The sequence below is a fragment of the Micrasema longulum genome, unplaced genomic scaffold, assembly GCF_059751315.1.
Source record: "Micrasema longulum isolate JH-2025_06_02 unplaced genomic scaffold, ASM5975131v1 h1tg000753l, whole genome shotgun sequence".
NCBI classification, from domain to species: Eukaryota; Metazoa; Arthropoda; class Insecta; order Trichoptera; family Brachycentridae; genus Micrasema; species Micrasema longulum.
The window spans coordinates 94,986-117,368 of record NW_028277947.1 but is presented as its reverse complement, the minus strand read 5'-3'; the positions used below and the strand labels follow the sequence as shown (position 1 = coordinate 117,368).

Below are 22,383 nucleotides of genomic sequence, written 5' to 3'. Positions count from 1 at the left end.
ACATATTTTGTGTTGGATTCACTGCATAGCCTGGAGTATATCGTGGAGTATATATTTTTTTGTAGTCCTGTGCAGCAATCCACTTGGTTATATAGACTTTAAACGTATTTAAGCTGTTTGTGGTGTTCAAAAAACTGTCCAACTGACTATACACTCTAGGTGCAATCAAACTATATTTCCCTATGCCTAGAATTCTAGGTCTGCCAACAAACATACCAGGCCTGATTTCCTTGATAACAAATTGTCTTCTTTCATACGATCACTGAATCAAATCCAATTATAAACACCTCTCTCCCACTTCCACACTTACCAAGTCTACTATATACCATTGTGTCTTTCTACTTTCCTTTATAATATTTTTCCATGTATAAATATGTCCTTAAGAACGCCCGTTGGGCGTATATAAATAAATAAATCACACTTGACAGATGTTTTTGAGAGAATATTAATTTGTTAATATGACTCAATTGCTCCATGTTTGAAAATTTACATTTTTTTATATTCCAGGATTCTAATTGCTGAATAAACATAGACAGATAAGTCGGTGAGTGGTATTATACAAATTTTATTAAATAATATGTTTTATATTTTATTCGTAAGTTGCAATTTACTACTCGAAAACTAAAGATTTTTTTATTAGGTTGCTTTTTCTGGTGAGTGAGTTGCCATATCGACCCTAAAATGTGCACATTGGTTTTTTAACCAAGTTTTCCCGTCCCGAAGAACTCCCTGTATTTAAGTTGATATGGAATTACATAATTATGAGTAAATGGTTAAGCATCTACAAATGGATATAATATAATTTTGTTTGCACATTAACCACAAAGGGGACTTTTATTATCATGTAATTGAATTGATTAAAATTCCTTGTGTGCAATTAAGATTTTTAATTTGCGTTGTTTTTACATTCCCCGAAACATTTTAAATGTAATAAATATCTAGGTTAATAATGTTTACAGAAAACTTTATAAAGGTAATAATTATTTGTGTAGAGTAGCGCAATTCGAATCGGGAGGTCCGAGGTTCGAACACCGCACTAAAACAACTTGTTATCCAGTTTCTAAACCGGTTTTTCTCCCGAATATCGAAATATTTTGGTGAATCGTGGCAATCAAAATATTTTGGATAAAGAAAGGTAAACGGAAAATAATTTCGGCTTTAAATTTATGTTTCTTAAAATATTATTATTTTTATACTTTTTAATCTCCATAATTATCGAACCCTTATTCGCACTAACCGTGCAAATGGAACTGCAGTACATGCAGTATATCTCAATCAGGTATGATGATCAGTCTTACGCTTCATGCGTCATCGGGGACATAAAAAATATTGCAGCGTAAAACCAACTCATACTGTTGATTCCCTTTTTAAAGATTTTTACCAAATCGGAAACATCTTTTTAGGATTCTGATTCAGACAATTGGACACCGACAATTACAATTTCTAAGCGTATTTTTTTTTTTTTCTTATGAAACACTTAAGGTTGAACTTGCCAAAAAAGAGTCTAGCTCTTGTGTTTGGCAAGTTTACAAAATAACATAAAAATAAAACATAAAATGCAAAACAAAATAATAAAATAAATAAAAAATTAAACAATTTTAAAAATTGAGAAAATATAACACTAAAAAAAAAAAATTATATGTGTATAAAAAAAAATATTAAATAAAAACTATTAAAAAAATAAAAAAAATAAAAATATAAATGTATCTAATCACATGGAAGTTACTTTTTTTAGTTTTATTGAAATTTGACTAAAGAACGTAAAAAAATAATCCAATCGGAGATTACTGGATTCGCTTTTGATATAAAATCTTAATTATTTATTGGATCAACTTATGATCGTTATTCGCAAACGTGCATTCAAATAACTAATGTGCATTCAATAAACTAAAAAAAATATTAAATAAAAAATATTAAATAAATAAAAAAAATATAAATGTATCTAATCACATGGAAGTTACTTTTTTTAGTTTTATTGAAATTTGACTAAAGAACGTAAAAAAATAATCCAATCGGAGATTACTGGATTCGCTTTTGATATAAAATCTTAATTATTTATTGGATCAACTTATGATCGTTATTCGCAAACGTGCATTCAAATAACTAATGTTATAAAAGTTAACTTCTTTATGCTGCTGTTTTTTTTATAAATATTAATTTTCAAAGGATAGAGGTAATTTATATTAACGGGCCCCAGTTTTTGTGGCTAATTCAGGTAGCCTCAATAAAACCCGACTCCTGTAAAAACGGTGACCATTATTATTTAATTATCCCACTGCGTCCCAGAATACCCGCTGTCCCCAATTACCCCTCTCTCCCCTACTTTAGGAAACATGTCCCAAGACATCATAATTAGGCTCAATTAGCCCAAAATACCTACGTCATTATCGGTATAATCACAAAACATAGAAAACCCTAAGCTCGATGCCCTTTAAAGAAATTTATAAGAAATCTACAATGCCAGAACATTTAACTTTACATATTTGTGTAGTTAAGCTGTCGGAATAAATTTATTGTTTTTTTTTACAGATTTTGAAATATTTATTCAATTTTCATAGAAACAAGCCACAATATTTTTTGATAAAGATGTATAATTAAATAGAAATGTTGTTACAATAGCGTAATATATGGAATATTAAATCTTAGCCAAAAAGACTTCCTTGCCTTCATTCTCTAGTGGTTCTTCATCGTGATGAGACGTGACGCTACGTAAAATAATACCGTAATGTATAAATAAGAAAATGATGTAAGTATTAAGGGTTTAGTCTCGTTAAAAGTAAATAAATCATACAATTTGGTCATTTTAAAACTCTCGTAATCAAATAAAGAAAACATGCATTAGCTAAAAACAATCTTTTTTTACTCAGAAATACCTGTTAAAAAGTGTGCTCAAAAGTTTTATGTCGCAAAAATATAATTAGTTTTCAACCGGCAGATTACGCCTGTTAAAATTTGGACCAAATCTGAGATAGTAATAAATAAAGAAGGGGTAAACGAGTGGAACTGAATCTAATATTAATAATATATACGTGTTATTTCTTTTTTTCTTTACATTATTTATTTATTTATTTACTTTATTTATTTATTTGTACATAAACGGCATAAATTGTTTTTAACATAATATACGTTCAATATGAACACAAATATGAAAAAAAATACAAATCTAAATACAAAACAAAAAAATATTAAATTGCAAAACTATACCAATAGTAACAAGTAGGTAAATACACATAAGCAACCAAAAATATTAACGAAATAAATGCATAAATATGAAAAAACAAAAAAAGGAAAAACATTTTTAAATATAAAGAAAAGTTTAAGAATAATATTGCGAGAGAAAAAAATAAATCAGACTCGTTTTATAACTATCAAGCCCAGAACCAAATATATCAGCTTTGTCCTCATACTGATTGCCATATCTGTGGAGCCTAGGGATAGGCGAGTGCATGTAATAGTTGGTCCGAGAACTTGCAGAACAAAAAGGAGATATGTGGCGGGTATGTCGACCAGGTACACGGAAACACACCAACTCCAGCAAATTAGGACAGTCAATTAATGAATTGATCACTTTATAAAGTAATATTAGGTCAGTTAGGATTCTTCCACGAGAATGTCACTTACTTTATACTTTACAGGCTTTACTTATTAGATTTCCTTATACCATTTTACATTGAGAAATAACTTTATCCGGTTTAAGTATTTATAACCGATATAAAATAAAAGCTTACTTGTAAAAATATTTATTACCTGGTTATTTCATGCTTAATTTTTTTAAATGGTCAACACTGATATGTGCGCGTGCGTAGTAACTTTTATAACAACAAACAAACGTCTAAGTAAAATTGATACTACTGTCAGTGTAACGGAGAACACGGAGAAAACCGTTTAAAAAAATCTAAATTGGGAAAAAAAAAGAACGTACAAACGAGTTGTTTCGTTTATTCGTGTTTTTTTTTATCAAAATTTATTAAAAATATATACAAACATATAACATTTCAGATGTTGTCAAAAAAAAATTGAAAATCACTTGAATCGCATTGAAGGTCACAAGAAAAAATCTTATAAACTATCCATTTTGATTACCGAAAAATATGACTTTTGACAGATCGCGTGCTTATTCCAGCGTCAAACCACATAATGTGCAGATATAAGTTTCTATGGCCGCATTCCCAGATTTAAACCGAGTTTAACTCTATGCGAGGTTTATAAGTAATACTTTTTGATATACCATCATTATTCTACCACTATCCTCAAGCTTAACTTCGACTGTGGAATCATCTCCCATCCTACATCAAAGATATTACTACATTATCCCTGTTTCAATCACGTCTGAATAAACATCTCCTTTCTCTTCCTGAATCTCTCCTCCTTTCCTCTTTTTTCCTTTTTCCCATTGAGTAATAGTTCTGATTTAAAATGATTTATTAACGAATACGTTTATTTCTATTTTTAAATATTTTTAGCTTTTTAATCTTTATTTTCTATTGAATGTGTTCTGTAACTTGAATTATAAAAATAAAACTAAAATTTTATTGGTTGGTTGGAAGAAATTGCCATTTGGCAATAAGCCTGCCAATGTACAAATAACATTATTTACAAAAAGTGAAATGAATAAATAAATAACGTTATACCCGATTTATAAGTAAGGGCCTACCAGTGTTATTTTTGTAATTGCCGCTTGGGCGTACAGTGAAATAAGATGAATAAATAAAAATAAATCTGCATGAAAACATTACTGAATTTGGGCCTTATATATTTTTTTCATCAAAAATATTTAATGACTTAAGTAACCATTTTGATTGATAGAAAACATCTAAAGTCTAAAAAAATCACGTAGCTACAAAAATATTACTTATATTGTTACAAAAAACCCCTCCTTCGTTTTTAATGATTTATGATCTTTCAGTAGTCAACTTTTGTTACATGTTACCTACATTCGACTAATGCTAGGTATATTAATTAATCTAAAAAACAGAACATCATTATTTATTTCTAAATGATTGATACTATTATGTTCTCCTGGTAAACGAATTTATTTTACATACAAACAAAAGGTGTATAAAGCTTTCTCACTAGACAATGATGGATTCTTTAAAATTGGGAATAATTTTATTATTACTGGCAAGTTCAGGCGAGATTACTCTGAATCAAAAAAATGTTTTATGATAGATACTTATCATGATAAATTATTTTTATTCTATTTAACTCACAAAATTGAAATTATTGTAAAATTTAATAGATGTGTTTACGATAAATTAATTTAACGATTGACCAAATCTGGTCTCGAAGTAGAAATTTATTTTATTTTTTCTCCAGGCTTTAATTTTATTTCAATTTAACTTGCATGTATTTAAAAAAATGTATTTACCATTGTAAAGTAGACTAAAAAGTCCGTAAATAAATCGCCTTAACGCAATGGTGATTTAAAAAACCTCCAAAGTCTTACTAAAAAGAAAAATAATACTAAATTGCCCATAAAAAATAGTCCTTAAAACAATTTAAGAGGTGTAAAATTTTATAATAATTTACTAGAAGAAGTAATTGTATAAAAAAAACGGTTGGTTTTTTAAATAAAAAGCATCGAAACAATTGAGTTTTTTGTTTGAAATGCTTCGGATATTTAATTTGGATGCAAAATAACTACTAATACTTTTGGCAGACATAGAAAATTATAAAATAAATAATGCTCCATCCTTCATCATTATGTATGTAGTGATGCATATCTACGTCGAAAATGATAATTTAGCAAATCGATTGTAAATAGATTATTTTAACGGATTGTTTGATATATTTGGTGACATCCGTGGTGTAGTGATGAATAAACTTGACTCACCCGATTTCCTGTGAGAACTCAAAAATTAAAGTATGACTTTTCTTAAGCCTGGGTGTTCTGTGCTGTAATTCAGTTCTGTGATTGGACTTTGGCTGATTTGGTGTAAAAAAATAAGAAAAAAAATCTTGATGGAATAAGTTAAAATCACCAGAATCGGATCTGATGATTTTTAATATAATTAACAATATGTTATTTAAGTATTTTTACCTGTATTCTCGCTTCTGTAAGCCCAATTTTCATCGCCAGTTCTTCTCTGAAAAAAAAAGAAACTTAGTTAATCACCAAATGCATATTTTAAATTGTGTGGTCAACCAGACTTTAAAAATCATTCAATCTGGTCACATATATAACTTAATTATTTTTTGTATTATAAAACAACGAATGCATGCATTATTTATCATTTGTCCGAGTAAAAAATATTCCAACTGTTGTGTAGATTTGATTATTCACTCTTTTCACAAAAGTGCTATTATCTCAGACTCATTTTTCTATGGTTGGCTGTTTTCTACATATCTACGTTCAATCCCTAATCTCTCTGAAGAATTTCATGGATTTATTTTATGTTATATAGAGTCGTAGATTCGTGTTTTATAACCCAGCCATAATATAAAGTCTGTGAAAAAATACGAATTATTTTCGATATTTATATCACAAAGGATATTCCATTTTATAATCCCAGCTGTATACTTATATGATAAAACAACAACAACAACAAACCATCACACAGTTTCCCCGTAGGGGTAGGCAGAGAGGATAGAACGCCATAACACTATATCTTGGCATACAGGCCTCGCTTCCTCTACATTCATACATCTTCTTATGCACGCACGCCGATTATTCCTACTTTTGACATGTCCATCTTCAAGTATTTGATGGACTTGATCGTGCCATGTCTTTCTCGGTCTTCCTCGTTTTCTGCATCCATCAGCATTTGCATCGTAGATCCTTTTAGTCGTTCTTTCGCTGTCCATTCGCTCTACATGTCCAAACCAACGCAGCACCAATTTCTTGATTCCGTCAATAATGCATGTCTCAGCCTTACACACTTCACGGATCTCGACATTTGTGCACCTATCATACATCGTTTTACCACACATTCGCCTGAGGGATCGCATTTCGACAGCATTCAACCTACTTTCATCATTATTTTTCCAATTCCATACTTCGTTCCCATACATTAGAGTTGGAACTAGAACTCCGTTGTGAACTGCTAGATTAGCCTCCTGCGATAAACATTTGTTTACCAAAGTAGATTTTAGTGCACCGTTCACCCTGTTCCCGGCACTCACCCTCCTTTCAATATCTTTCTCGGCCTTTCCGTCCCTAGTAAACATACTTCTCAGGTACACAAGTTCTTCTACCTGATTCAGAATATCTCCTTTCACGCTGATCTCACATTTAGTTATATTTTCATCCCTTTCAAAAACCATAACTTTCCATTTATCAACATTCATAAGCAAATCGCTTTTCTTGCATACATCGTAGACTTTTGTTACCAAGAATTGAAGGTCTTCTTTGCTGCTAGCAAGAAGCACGGCATCACCCGCATACAAAAGACAGTTAACAGTTATACCACTCATTTTTGCTCCCATTCTTAAATCTTTCAGTTCTTTCATACAGTTATCGATGTATATGTTGAACAACCATGGTGACATTACACATCCCCGTTTGACTCCTTTCGTAATATTAAACCACGATGTGAATGACCCATTCACCTTCACACATGCTGTGCTGTCCTTATTCAGTGACGCAATAGCCCTTGTCAGGTTACCATTTACTCCATACTTCGATAAAACCTTCCACAATTTCTCTCTGTCAAAAGCCTTTTGCAGATCGACAAATGCGCAGAAAAGTTTCTGATGTTTAGCCAGAAACTTTTCTGTCATATTTCGCAGAGCAAATATTTGATCCATACATCCTCCTCCATTTATAAATCCACTTTGTATATCCCAAACTCTATCTTTAGTCACTTTTCTTACTCTCTCAATCAGTATTCTGCCATAAATCTTTCCAACAGCGCTCAAAAGGCTGATAGCTCCATAGTTTCCGCAGTCCTCCCTAGAGCCTTTTCCCTTGTATAGAGGCATAACAACAGCTCTCCTCCAATCAGGGGGAGTGTATTTCTCCTCTAAAAATAGGTTAAAGAGCTTATGTAGCCATACAAAAATTATTTCTCCACCCGCCTTTATAAACTCTGTGGCAATGTTATCATAACCTTGCGCTTTCCCATTCTTCATATACTTAGCAGCATTTTTAATTTCTTCTATACTTATCTCTTTCGCATCGTCATCTGCATTTATGTTTACTTGAGAAGGTGGTGCGCTGGCTATACTTGATAAATTCATATTATTATTATAGATGTACATTATAAATATCAATGGATATGATGGAGTAGGTGCCACAAATAAATAAATAATTTTGAATTGTATTTAATAATAACATTACAATTATAGTCAACAGTAATCTTCATTGAGATGATTCGTAATTTGTAACACTATATGTATGTACGAATATCTAATCAAAATAAGTCTGTTATTAGAGAACTCAATTACAGAATGATAATTATCTTATTTTAGGTCATCTTTGTTCCTCATCTCCCAATGGTTAGTAGAGGCTAATACAAAATTAGCATTGCACAATGCGCGAAGGTTCTCACAACTATTGTAGAAGTGAGTGGATAATACTTAATCGTGATGGGAATTATTTTTCTTTTTATCACATTTGATTAGCATGCGAATTTTATTAATTAAGCATTATTATTTTTCTATTTTACTCTCGTTTTAAATAAACATAAATTTTGTTTTTGTTTTGTAACTTTTCTGTTGAATTTATTATTTTTAAATCATAAAAGCTAATTTTACTTAAATACTTTGTCATTACATGAGTAAAAATTTCAAGAGACGTAATCTGCCGTAAAACTTAAAAATATATTTTGTATGTATCGTTTACACGCGGACAATAAAATATATGGGACAATTTGTTATTTCCCAACTCAACACAGTACTCTTGGCATCATAGAGTTTCAGATACGTTGTTTTTTTTTATTATTTGTATCTTTATATGAGTGAATAAAATTAATTGACAGGTTATTAAACAAACCCCTTTGGATTGGTATATAAACAGTTCATTGATTTAAGATGTAAAAGTGTGTTCATAACAACAAAGGCTACATATTGTAAATAAAATAATTATTGTATTATACTTGACACAAAACTTTCTTTGACAATTCGTATTAAACATGTAATCAATAAATCCTTAAAACTCCTCAGATTTATTAACAGAAGCACAACTGACTTCAAAAATATCAATACCCTTAAACCTTTATTCTGTTCCCTAGTTCGCCCGCACCTAGAGTATTGCTTTGTTATCTGGTCTCCAAATTATGATGTTCACCTCAAAAATATTGAATCAGTTCAACATCGATTTTTAAGAAAAATAGGCTGGAGGTTGGGTTTATCCAGAGACCAATATACGTATAATCAGTAAAAAACTAGCTTAAATATATGTTTTTTTTAAGACCATCAAAGTAAATCCGACCTTTTAGTTCTATTAAAATTTTCAACTCACTCTTTGATGCGTCCAAATGACTGAGCTCAATAAAATTAAATATCACAACTAGAAACCTCAGACAAAACTTACTCTTTCATACCGATAACCATGCAACTAACTATGGTTTTCATTCCCCTGTACCCCAGATTCTCGGGTCTGCCAACAAACATACCAGTCTTGATTTCTTTGATAACAAGTTGTCTTCTTTCATACGATCACCGAATCCCACCAAGTCCACTATGTACCATTGTTTCTTTCTACTTTCTTTTATAATAATTTTCTTTGTATGAATATGTTCTTAAAAATTCCCACTGGGCGTATATATAAATAAATAAACAATTATCTTATAGAGGCAAGATACAAAACGATGCCCTTTCGATAAGTTTCATCGTTCGGAAAAATTTGCTAATTATTTATCTTTTGTATAACTCTCTTTGTGTAGGAATACATCAACTGAGCTGTCTTTGCACACTTTATCGTACAGCCAAAGCATTCTTTGCTAAATGAAACTTTATCATAAACATCTTTAAAAATGCTTTTTTTATCTAATGTTTTTTTTAATAGTGCGGTTTTAAAAGAACGGCGTTTTATAACGGCAACATCGTATAATTTTCTTACTTTTTGTCAAACGCGACATTGAGGTACTAAATTAGCAACCACTTTTAGCAATCACGGTTTCCATTGTTAGATTATTGTGAGTTTACAATGCTAACGCTTCGTAGCCACCACTAGTATTTACGAGTACGTGGAGTAAAGCAAAAGGCTTGGACTAAGATGAATCATGAGGAATCAACGATTAGGTCAGTAGGTAAACGAATGCAAGACTTGGTATTGCGATTGCGTTACAGTTGCAACTGCAATTATGATATTAAATTGTAATATACATGTTTACTTACAAGCGGTTTAATAACATGCAATACAGAAACATTGATTGTATTTTATGTGCATAGTTTTGAATTCATCGAAAATAGTAAGTATTTTTTTATTTATTAAATTCGACAATTTTAATACACCTTTTCACAGCCGTTCCGATGCACAATAAGTTTCCTGGATTAATATGCCATGTGTCGTTTGAATTAATTAATAAATTACAGCGAAAGTAATGACCACACGAGTGGATGCAAACTCGGCTACACCGGAAAATCGGCTTTGGTCTAACTCAACATAAAACGGGGCAAAGTTTTCCTTCGAGCCGATAATTTTAGGGAGACCAGAGACAACGAACTCGATTGGTAAAAGAGGCAATCGAGATCTACAAACATCCCGGCAATATAAACAGAGATGCGATTAAAACCATATTGGTACCCAGTAATAAAGAAATCACATAAAAGTTTAGACTGAAAAAACTAACATTTCAACATGAACATTACCTATCTTTCTGCACTTAAAAAACGCAATATTCAGTTGGGAATAGGACAAAACTGCTACATTGGTCTCTTTATTACTGAGAGAATTTATATTTCGTGTCAGAACGGAAGCGACGCAATTAGCGTTGTGTTCACATTGTTGTGTGAAAGACGCAACGCAGACAAACATATAGTGGCCGAAAGCCGGTTGAGTCGATTTTATTCCGATAAAAATTTATGTTTACTTTATTTTTAAAAATATATTATAACGACCAATTTAGCTTTCTGATTGTTTCGTTCTGACTTACCAATAATCTTAGTGACTTATTTGCGTTTATGTCATTTTATGAATAAAAAAGACGTCCCCTCGCAACCCCTCCTCCGCTTGCAAAAAAAAAATTCTTCTAGTCAACTAAACGGACTATCTATTTATAGTGTTAGATATTCTGTAATCGTTATAGTATTTGCACACGAGAACCTCGAAAGTACACAAATATTGGTCGCGGAAAAGCCTTACATGACACCAAGGACAAACTGTGAGGTGTTCATTCGCGTTCGCATCAAAAAAATTTACACGTTATTATGAGTGTGGTCCAGAAAATAATGGATTGTTTATTTTCTAATTTGACTTCTAAATAATTTTTGAACTGCGAAGATGTGTTATTTCAGTTAATATTAGATCAATATCACACAAAATTCCCAGGCTAAACTTGGTATAAGCTATTTTCCCATACATTTACCATAAGAACCATCATGATGTTATTATTATTGTAGATTCCTATAACCCATGAAGGCATGTGCTTGTGAAGTGATAATTCAGCCGATTTCCTACATTCAACTAGGAATCGATGGAGAAAATAATATCGTTTTCTGTGTTGCGAATTATGGGTTATTATTTACAGGGTGGTTGAAAATGTTACAAATTATATTTTTTATCCTTCATACAGTTTTTGTTTGCCGGATCGTGAAATTAAACCTTTGGTCAAATCCCCTAAAAACTTAATCAGAATCATGACAAACTTCGAAAACGATTATAATATTTTATTTGAATAATTTGTGGAGCGACATTTTTGTGAAAATCATCTCAAGAGCGTTCTACAATAAATAAATATCAATCAATAACAAATCTTGCAGCTACTGAGCGCATGGACGGTTGGAATTCTAGACCCCATTTACATAATTAAGGTATTTGATAGTTGATAACATTTACTTATTAAAGCTAGATTACCGTCGATTAGTCTTGCAGCTACAAAGCGCATAGACTAGTGAAATTCTAGTAACTTAAAATTATCAACAAATTTACAAAAATTAATATTCAGCATAATAACGAGTACTTACATATATATATATATATATATATATATATATATATATTGTTTTTTATTACTTTTTTACATACATGAAAGGTCGAAACTCTATAAATGCCTGGTTTTCCACATTTTCTTCTCTAAAATGGTCTCTATCTCTGTTGCAATACCTTAGCGAAATGCGTCATAAGCATAGAATTAAGAATAGTCCAAAAACCGCATACGCACATAAAACAGAAGGCGACTAAACTACTCATAAATGAGTTGGTTTAAGTTATGACCCATTAGTTTTTCGTAGACGTCGCTCAGTACGCAACTCCTGATTTGAATTCAACTATGCCTTGTTGTGTTCTTTTAAAGTGTAGAATACTGCTACGATCTTAAAGAAACAGGATGGTATCACATTTCATGTGTAATTAGCAAACGAATGTTTAAATATCAAATTATTTTTCCATCTGTCAGATTGTCGAAGAAACAAAATGGAAATTTTGTTAGTGTTGCCAGGGTAGTAAATTGATTTACCCAACTTTGCTCATCTAATGAAAGAACTAACGAAGATTAGACCTCGGATTAAACAACGCCGGGGGGGAGATTTGAACGACCATTATCTTTAAAACATCAAATATCATTTAACATGACATAAAAATATCCGTTTTATGTAAAATAATTTTTTTTTTATATTTTAAGTTCAAAGTTCATTAATTCAATTACTCTTATTAAATGACCCTTTACTCATCTATTCTGTTGTGACAATAAATTTTTCCGCGTGCACAATAAAATTTTAGAGAAATTAACAGATTGCTTTTTTTTAACCTTACATTTGTGTTATGATTAGTTTTTTCCCATCAAGCAGCATTATGCGGCGACGTCACAAATGCGCGCGGTGAAAGTAGGGCATAGTGGGGAAATTATTAGACACAGTCCGATGTATTCAAATATGATTCTACGCTCCTTCTGGACTATTCTTAAGTCTATGGTCATAAGTAATATTGCACAATACCTCCCTGTAGTAATGTAAGTAATGGACTTCCACGCTACACTTCTCTGTTCAGTGCTAAAACCGGTCATATTTCCATGGCTCATATAGCTTGCGAAGGGACGTGGTCCATAGTCACATAATTAGCACAATCACTTCAGCAGAGCTGCTAGAACCCACGCTGAACCCAACGTACAAGGATAAGTTGAACGTAGTTATGCAGAAAGTAGCCAGCTATAGAAAAGTGAAACTTAAATAATGGCACCTTTGAGAAAAGAGTATCAGAGAATAGAAAATAACTATCCTTTTGAAGTAAATAAAAACCTTGTTCATTACAAGCAAGGTGAAATAATAATGCAAATCACATGTTAAAAAAAAAAGTTAGAATGTTTTAACATTGACAAATGATAAAAAATGAATAAATTAGGTTTTTTAATTTATTACAAACAAGAATCTAATTATGTATTTGACCAGTTTTAATGATTTTTATCACTTTACAAATAAAAGCTCAGCTTTTGTAAATTTTAACAATGAGCTATCAAATAACTTCCAAGTTCGAAAAGGGGTTAGACAGGGTTACATTTTGTTTCCAGTCTTGTTTAATATATATGGCGAATGTATCATTTGAAAGGCACTTAACGTCTGAACTAGAGGGTTCACAATTGGAGGAAGATTCAAAAGATATGCTGATGACACCACACCTTTTGCATCGTCTATAATTGAAATGAAAGAACTGGTTAACCGAATAAATGCTGCTAGTTCAGACCTGGAACTCTCAATGAATATGAGCAAAACTTAGCTTATGATTATTGATTAAGCTAATAAAATAGCACCATTACCCTTGTTTCATAACTTAGAAAGAGTCAACAATTTTATTTATTTAGGTTCTCTCATCACCGATTGCGGTAGGTGTGAAGGTGAAATACGGTGACGTGTTGGTATTGCCAAAAGTTCTATGAGTCGGCTGGTGAACATTTGGAAGAATTGCAGTATAACCATTAACTCTAAAAAGAGACTGGTGAAGGCCTTGGTTTTCTCAGTGTTCATGAACGGTGTGGAGTGTTGGACAATGAGAGAATCTGAAAATAAAAAGATCGAAACTTTCGAAATGTGGTGTTGGCGGCGAATGCTGCGGATTCCGTGGACGGCCAGACGTACGAATGCATATACACTCAAGGAACTGGACATTGGCGAAAAACATACATCCATGTGCGAGAAAATAATACTGCAGTTCTTTGGACATATTTCCAGGGGGAACTCTGATAGTTTAGAGAAAACTATTCTCCTAGGAAGTGTCGAAAGAACAAGGTCGTGTGGACGTCAACCAACAAGATGGAGCGGCCTAGTCACTGAATTATCAGAATCATCACTGACAAATGCCTATAGAAGAACACAAGACCGTTCCAGATAGAGGGAGACTGTCCACAGACGAGCCATGCCTGGAGTCATGCCATCTTTAGACATGAGGCACAGATTGAAGAGAGTGAATGATTTTAAAATACCGTAAAAATTTTCTAGTGCTGTGGGTGTTTTCTGCAAATCAAGAAATGCTCTGTTTGTGATCGACACCAATTTCAGAAAGCAATCAATAGTTTTTTGTATGAGAGCGGTCTGGCTGTTTTTAGCAGAACATAGAATCGACCTTACTGCACCCAAAAACATGAATATATATTTTTTTTAAATTGCGGACTGGCTGCTTTCTGCATAACTACGCCAAGTTATAAGTCACAAGAAGCAGTATCTTACATAAAGGAGTAGATAGAGCGAGGGAAAGTTTCATGGAATGCAAAACGCCGTCAACTTTGAGCGAATCTGAGGGTCAATAATAAGACACAATTATGTACTGTTGTATATTCATTTGAAAAATTCTAAATATATATCATTATTTTTTCTAGGTACGCGTATAAGGATATTCCTTGTCTGAAGAAAGATAAGGCATAAGTAACATAAGTGAAATATCACATACTACGAAGACGAATACCGAATAATTAATTGTATTATCAAAATGTTGATGGATGCAGAAAACGAGGAAGATCGAGAAAGACATGGCACGATCAAGTCCATCAAATACTTGAAGATGGACATGTCAAAAGTAGGAATAATCGGCGTGCGTGCATGAGAAGATGTATGAATGTAGAGGAAGCGAGGTCTGTATGCCAAGATAGAGTGATATGGCGTTCTATCCTCTCTGCCTACCCCTACGGAGAAACGGCGTGATGGTTTGTTTTTGTTGTTATCAAAATCAATATGGATATTGAAGAGAAATGTTTTCATATATAATTTAAAAAAGAAATTGTAAAAAAACATGTCAATAAAAAAACGCAACATGTTTGGCATTGATAGTTGTGGCGTCAAGACTCGTGACGATGTTCTAAAAAACATCGAATGGTTTGGAAAAAAGTCGAAAATGAACATGAATCGTGACGTATTAGGGGCGTGGCCAAAGCAATGACCGTTTTTGCAGGAATTTAAAATTACAAATTTAAAAATATTTTTTATGCTACTAATAAGAAACTAAAAATGTGATATTTTCCAATTAACGAGCAGCGTCTTAGCCACATGCACGGCAAACTTTGAAAGTTACCCTTCGAATATTTTTCTTTATTTGGTCAACTACAGTGTTGAAAAAGTGCTTCAATAATTTTGTTTTTTATTGTTTACTTTTTAGCATGAAAACTTGACAAATTTAATATTCTACTTAATGTTTTTTTTTGGTACATTTATTTATTTAATTTTTAGTTGCTAGAATTCCACACGCCCATACGCTTTGTTGCTGCAAGACGATTAGTAATCTAGCTTTAATATGTTAATGTTATCAACTATCAAATACCTGAATTTTGTAAATTGGTTCTAGAATTCAAACCGTCCATACGCTCAGTAGCTGCAAGACTTGTTGTAATTTAACTCCTACCTTTATGAATAAGTTTTTATGACAAATTAAAAAGAAATCTAAACGGGGGAGAGATTTCTTACCGTCCATGCGTTCTGTAGCTGCAAGACTTTCTGTAAACTAGCTTCTATCTGTTGTTATTCAAATCAATCATAATTAGAAACAAGGAACTAGATTCTTAACTGTCCATGCGCTCTGTAGCTGCAAGATATTCTGGGATATTTATTTATTGTACAGCGCCTTTAAGGCGATTTTCACAAAAATGGCGCCATGTAAATTATCCAACTATCTAAGGAGTAGATTCTTCGTAGAATCATACAACAAAATGGAAGGTTCTTAATGTCAATAAGTCAATATTTATAGCCAGAAAACATATGCAAAAACCTTACTGGATTAATATTTTTAAATGCCCTTTTTTTGGTTTCTGAAAAATTAAACACAATATGAAATTACATGATTGTTATGAAACAAATGAGTGACCATTCTTCAGTAAAATGTTATTATTCTCTGCCTAAAGAAATTTTAAATCCGACTCGAAGGCTTTTATTAAAAAGAAAAATATACAAGTGTGCTATTATAAATCCGTATTATATGCTATAAATTCTTCCACCTTGCACGTTTGCCTACCATGGTCTCGGGTTCGATTCCCGACATGGTTGCAATGACATATTTATTTAAGGCGTTTTTACCCTAGAATATTTCATAGTCCCTGAAGTGTGCGATTAATTATATTAGCTACATGTATTATAACCAAAACGATCAAGATACGCTGCGATAGGTGTACGAACGCAGTGCCCTATGCGCCATTCGGTGCGAAAAGAGAATAATGAATTATTAAGGATGTGATCGAAATTGTTACTGTGGAAATGAAATCTACGCGAGCAACTCAATAAATAAAGATATATAATACAGAGGGATTTTAATAGGTGATATATGCCTATCAAAATAGTAAATATTGTGCTGGGAATGAAGTTTTGTCATTTACTAAAGTTATCATATTTTATTTTTTTAACAGGTTTTTTTTTTCATATATATGTTTAATCTGCGGATACAATATTGCAATCTTATGAATTTTAATTCACTGTGTCGATATAACATATCTGCCACGAATTGTAACTTGCATCTAATTACAATAATTATTATTACGACCGCGCAGTGATAGTAACCGAAGTTGTGCGGTAATCATAATTGACGTTTCTGCAATACCTGATAATAAATTATGCTCGCTTGCTGAGCTGGTAATTGGATAATCGCTACTCCTATTTTATGAATTTACCTTCTGATTTTCAGTGACTCATCCGCGAGAAAATACGGCTTTGATTATTTGATTAAACTAACATTTTTTATAAGTTAATTACGTGAATATAAAATTTTAACTAATTTTTTTTTTTAAGTCATATGCATAATAAAGCCTGTAGATGGACACTCACCAGATACAATTATTCATTGCATTTTACTAAGGTAAGTAATTTTGTTTCTCATGGCTAAAAGATCACAATACTAGAGAAAAGAACAAAATTAGACATCCATTTAGGAAAAAGGCAAAGTCACAAAATTCAATTTTATTTAAAGCAATTAAAAAGTATTACGAAATGGAAAAAAATATTTATGAAGAAAAAAACATATCAAAATTTAAAATAATGGTCAAGACATATGTGATAAACAATTTATAAATTAAATATATTTGCAATGTTATTATTAGAACACACATAACAATATGTATGATATGTGTGCCCTACTTTAAGATTTAAATTTAAAAAAAATATATAAAAAAGTACGTAAATTTTATAAAAAAATGTGGAATAAATCAAATTATGGTTTAATAAAAGGAGGGTGAGTGCCGGGAACAGGGTGAACGGTGCACTAAAATCTACTTTGGCAAACAAATGTTTATCGCAGGAGGCTAAACTAGCAGTTCACAACGGAGTTCTAGTTCCAACTCTAATGTATGGGAGCGAAGTGTGGAATTGGAAAAATAATGATGAAAGTAGGTTGAATGCTGTCGAAATGCGATCCCTCAGGCGAATGTGTGGTAAAACGATGTATGATAGGTGCACAAATGTCGAGATCCGTGAAGTGTGTAAGGCTGAGACATGCATTATTGACAGAATCAAGAAACGGGTGCTGCGTTGGTTTGGACATGTAGAGCGAATGGACAGCGAAAGAACGGCTAAAAGGATCTACGATGCAAATGTTGATGGATGCAGAAAACGAGGAAGACCGAGAAAGACATGGCACGATCAAGTCCATCAAATACTTGAAGATGGACATGTCAAAAGTAGGAATAATCGGCGTGCGTGCATAAGAAGATGTATGAATGTAGAGGAAGCGAAATCTGTATGCCAAGATAGAGTGTTATGGCGTTCTATCCTCTCTGCCTACCCCTACGGGGAAACGGCGTGATGGTTTGTTGTTGTTGTTGTTTATTATCTGACCTTAAATTATGTATTATTTGGGTCATTTTTTTAGTTTGGTTTACTTTATTCAAACTCTTGATAGTACGACGGTATACTAATACTTTATAAAACATCTTCTTTAATAAATAACTTTGTCATAAATGAATAAATAGTAAAAAAAAATCTGAAATGATTCTAAGATTGTTCACATTACTTAATTTTTTTTGCTATTTCTCAGAGATACAGTTATTAGTTTGAAGTTCTCACCTGGTAAACACGTCAGGATAGTGTGTCCTTGAAAAAGCCTTTTCAAGTTCCTCCAGTTGAAAGCTCGTGAACGTAGTTCTATATCTTCTCTGTTTCCGCTTTGGTGCAAACTCATCCATCTCCCCATCACTGTTGTTATCTGACGGATTACTGTGGGTGCTTCCGGCAGGACCTGATCTTTCTCCGGGAGAATGCATCCCATGGTGAGCATCCGGCGGTGTGTGGATCCGGTGACTATCCATGGGAGAATTGAGAGATCGGTGATTTTCGTGGGGAGAATTGATCGACCGGTGATTCTCGTGGGGAGAGTTGATCGACCGGTGGTTCTCGTGAGGAGAGTGGATCGTCCGGTATCCTTCGCCGGGAGAGTGGATGGTCCGCCGCACCTCGTGAGGAGAGTGCAGGATCCGGTGGTCCGATTCAGGCGGGGAGTGGTGGGAGCGGTGGATGTCAGGCGGGGAATCGGCCGCGGGAGGCGGCCGGGGTGACGCTTCTTCGGGTTTCGCCTCCTCGGATATACCCATGACTGGGGAGGATGGTATCGTGGTTAATGGTGGGTGCAGACGTGTCTGATCTTGCACCAGAAACTCTGAAACAACAAAAAACAAGAGTTATACGTATGTTCTGGTTTGGCAAAAAAGTGACAATTTCTTCCCTCGCAAGGACTTATTAAAAAATCATTAGTGGACGAAACGTCAACTGAAATGACATTCTCTTTTTTAAGCGCGTATAATTAACGCAGTAATTTATGAGCGAAGGTAATATGGTAAATTATTAATAAAACAAATGATATGTACTGCTCCATAATTACCGTAATTCGCCGAAAAAAGGTTTCAATTGAAATTTGAAAAAAGATAAGCAAGTTCCTACGTTTGCCGTATAATTCTGTAGTCGCGTATCGTACATGTGCATGTTTGTGTTGGTATTGGTGCCATTAAAGGTTATAAAGCATTTATTTTATAACGATTTAATGGGAGATGTTTTTGCTAACAAATAGAGACTGCCCCAATTATTTAACCCTTTACAGACACGCAATGTTTCCTGACGTAAATACTTTAGCGCTTTACAATGTAAATGACACAAAAACGTCACTTTACAACTTCAATCAATTACACAGCAATTCTCAAATGGTTTCCTACCTCTCATCCTGTTATAATTTAATAAAATCAAACTGGTATATAAACTCCTTATCAACGTTTGCACTTATTTATTATATGTATTTTAATCATGATGATTAAAACTGGTTTTAGAGAAATAATATTTCAAGACGTTTTTTAATTAAAGCTACACATGTCTTTACAAAATTATTCTAAACAATTTTTTCGAGATTGGAAAATAACTAATGTTTAGAAATATTTAAAAAAATTGAAATAAAAATAAGTTATGCAGATAATAATTACTTTTGATAAACTTCTAGGCAAATTTTGTATTTTTTTCGTTTTGTAAACATTTTAAAATGTGTAGCATAAAAACGTTGGCGTCCACGCTTGTTCCCTTCCAAAACATTTATTTTTATTTTTGGGATATTGCTTGTTTTTAGCCGAGTATATAGTAAAGTACAACAAAATAAAATAAGTAAATAAGTATGCTTGATAAATAAATCTACTTTAATTTTATTTTTTATACATTAAACGCCCATATGGCTTTTATAATACAAATTTGCTTATATAGTACATGATTAAGTTTATAAACAATAATAAGTAGCAGTTATACAAAGGTTTAAAAAATAAGCTAATAAAAACATGTTTAAAACATACAATATAAGTCATTTAAAAGTACAGTTTTTTTTTTATTTTTTATGATATAAATAAATTTGAATTATGATGCAATCAAAATTAAACCACATATTATTTATTGAATTACCCACCGGTTTCAGAGGTAATAAATAGTCTTTATTTCAAGTAGTATTTGTGGAGGTATGAAATGGGGGATCGGTAATTAAATAAATAACAAGTGGTCGCAAAATAAAAAAAAAAGACAGTTTTTAAGCACTTTTTAATTATTTAAAAGTTTTTATGGTTTTTTTTTTATACGTAAATGACGGTGGTAACGGTATTACTATTTTTTTCGTGCGACGTGCGAAAAATTTTCTACTAAGGTTTAAAATATGCATATTTTGAATTACCCAAAAACGAGACGTTTCGCCCCTGTGGGACAAACGGCATATATGACTTATTATGAAAATAAAACTTTGTTATCAGTGTTACACAATTTTATTATTTTACAAGAACACAACTATAGTTTCGGGAGAGCACTCCTCCCTAGCGGTGGTGATATATCCAACAACCCACAAACCTGGCGTAGAATTATATACATTGGACCTCTGTCTAGAAAAATAAGTAATCACTTTCCCACAGCTATAAAACCCGCTTTTTACACTAATAATAATATTGCCAAATCACTATTTAATTCTAAGTCAAAAACAGAGCTGCTAAACAAGAGTGGCGTCTACCAGATATCATGCGAATGCAAAAAAGTCTATATTGGACAAACAGCGCGAAATCTTAAAACTAGGCTAAACGAACACCGCCGTTGCCTGACCAATAATAATTTCTCGGAATTCGCGAATCATATAATAGACAGTAACCACTCATTTCATAATCACACCTTAAAACTCCTGCACCAAGTAAATAACAAAGGCAGTAATATGAATAATTTAGAAATTATAGAAATTCACAAAAATTTAAATTCTGAAAACAATCTAATTAATAATCACACATTCAACCACCCCTCGCCTTTATTGACTATGTTCCCTTTGCGACCACCCTCACCGCACTCACCTTCTTAGACCCGCGTCTGTTAACACTCTCTTAGCCGAGCGATGTCTTCCCACACATTAAATCTTAGACTTACTTATTGCAACTTCCACTTATGTGCTAAATTTTAAGAAATAAATTCGACTTAATGTTTTGTCCATGTTCTCATATCTGTACTTAAGATAACCATCCATTCATATGCCAACACCTTAGATAAGAATAAAAACCCTCTGCTCTAAGTTTCACTGATTAATCTGTTTATTTTTTGTTTAGATTCGATGACATTGTGAACAATATTCTGTGTTTATTTTATTAGTTTTATATCACCCGTCGATGGGAGGAGTGCTCTCCCGAAACTATAGTTGTGTTCTTGTAAAAGAATAAAATTATGTAACACTGATAACAAAGTTTTATTTTCATAATAATTTATAATGAAGTGTTACGAAGTGAATGCCGATTCAATTAAAAAAAAAAAAAAAAAAAAAAAGGCATATATGACGCCAAATTAGTTACACAAAAGATATTAATGGTGGAATCTTTTTATAAATGACATTTTTTCAAAACAAATATCTAATTCCCTACCATCAAACATTAAACTTGTTTTCTACACAATTAATAATATGGGCGAAATTGTCGAAAAATCACAAAGACAAAGTCCATAAATATAATAAATCTAGGATATATCAATTAAATTGTAATGATTGCGATTCAATCTACATTGGAAAAACTAAAAGAAACTTTAACATTAGAGTAAAAAAACACTTAAGATGCTTAAATAACAAAAAAAAAAATCTGAATTCGCAAATCATCATATAGAAAATAATAATAACTTCAATAAAGACACTGGATTAAAAGTACTTCATGTTGAAAATAAAATATTAAAATTAGACAACTTGGAAATCATAGAAATTAAAAAAGCGATTCATAATAAGAAAAAAAAATTCATAACCAAATAAACAATATTTCTTAAGTTCTCTCCTGTCTAGCTTCGAAAATATTGATATCAAATTACCACCCTTGTAGGGAAAAAATACTTGATTTATTGGGTCCACGTGTAGTATTT

At 32.2% G+C, this 22,383-nt stretch overlaps 1 protein-coding gene across 1 annotated transcript in view; it reads right to left on the bottom strand.

Annotated features, from left to right (window-relative positions):
- LOC148279151 (homeobox protein aristaless-like) overlaps positions 1-22,383 on the bottom strand; it is a 94,831-nt gene that overhangs the window by 8,323 nt on the left and 64,125 nt on the right. Inside the window, exons 2-3 of the mRNA XM_088230380.1 lie at positions 18,565-19,153; positions 6,041-6,086 (exon numbers count right to left, since the gene is read on the bottom strand). Of these exons, the coding sequence (XP_088086506.1) occupies positions 6,041-6,086; positions 18,565-19,153 (635 nt within the window). The remainder of the gene's footprint in view (positions 1-6,040; positions 6,087-18,564; positions 19,154-22,383) is intronic.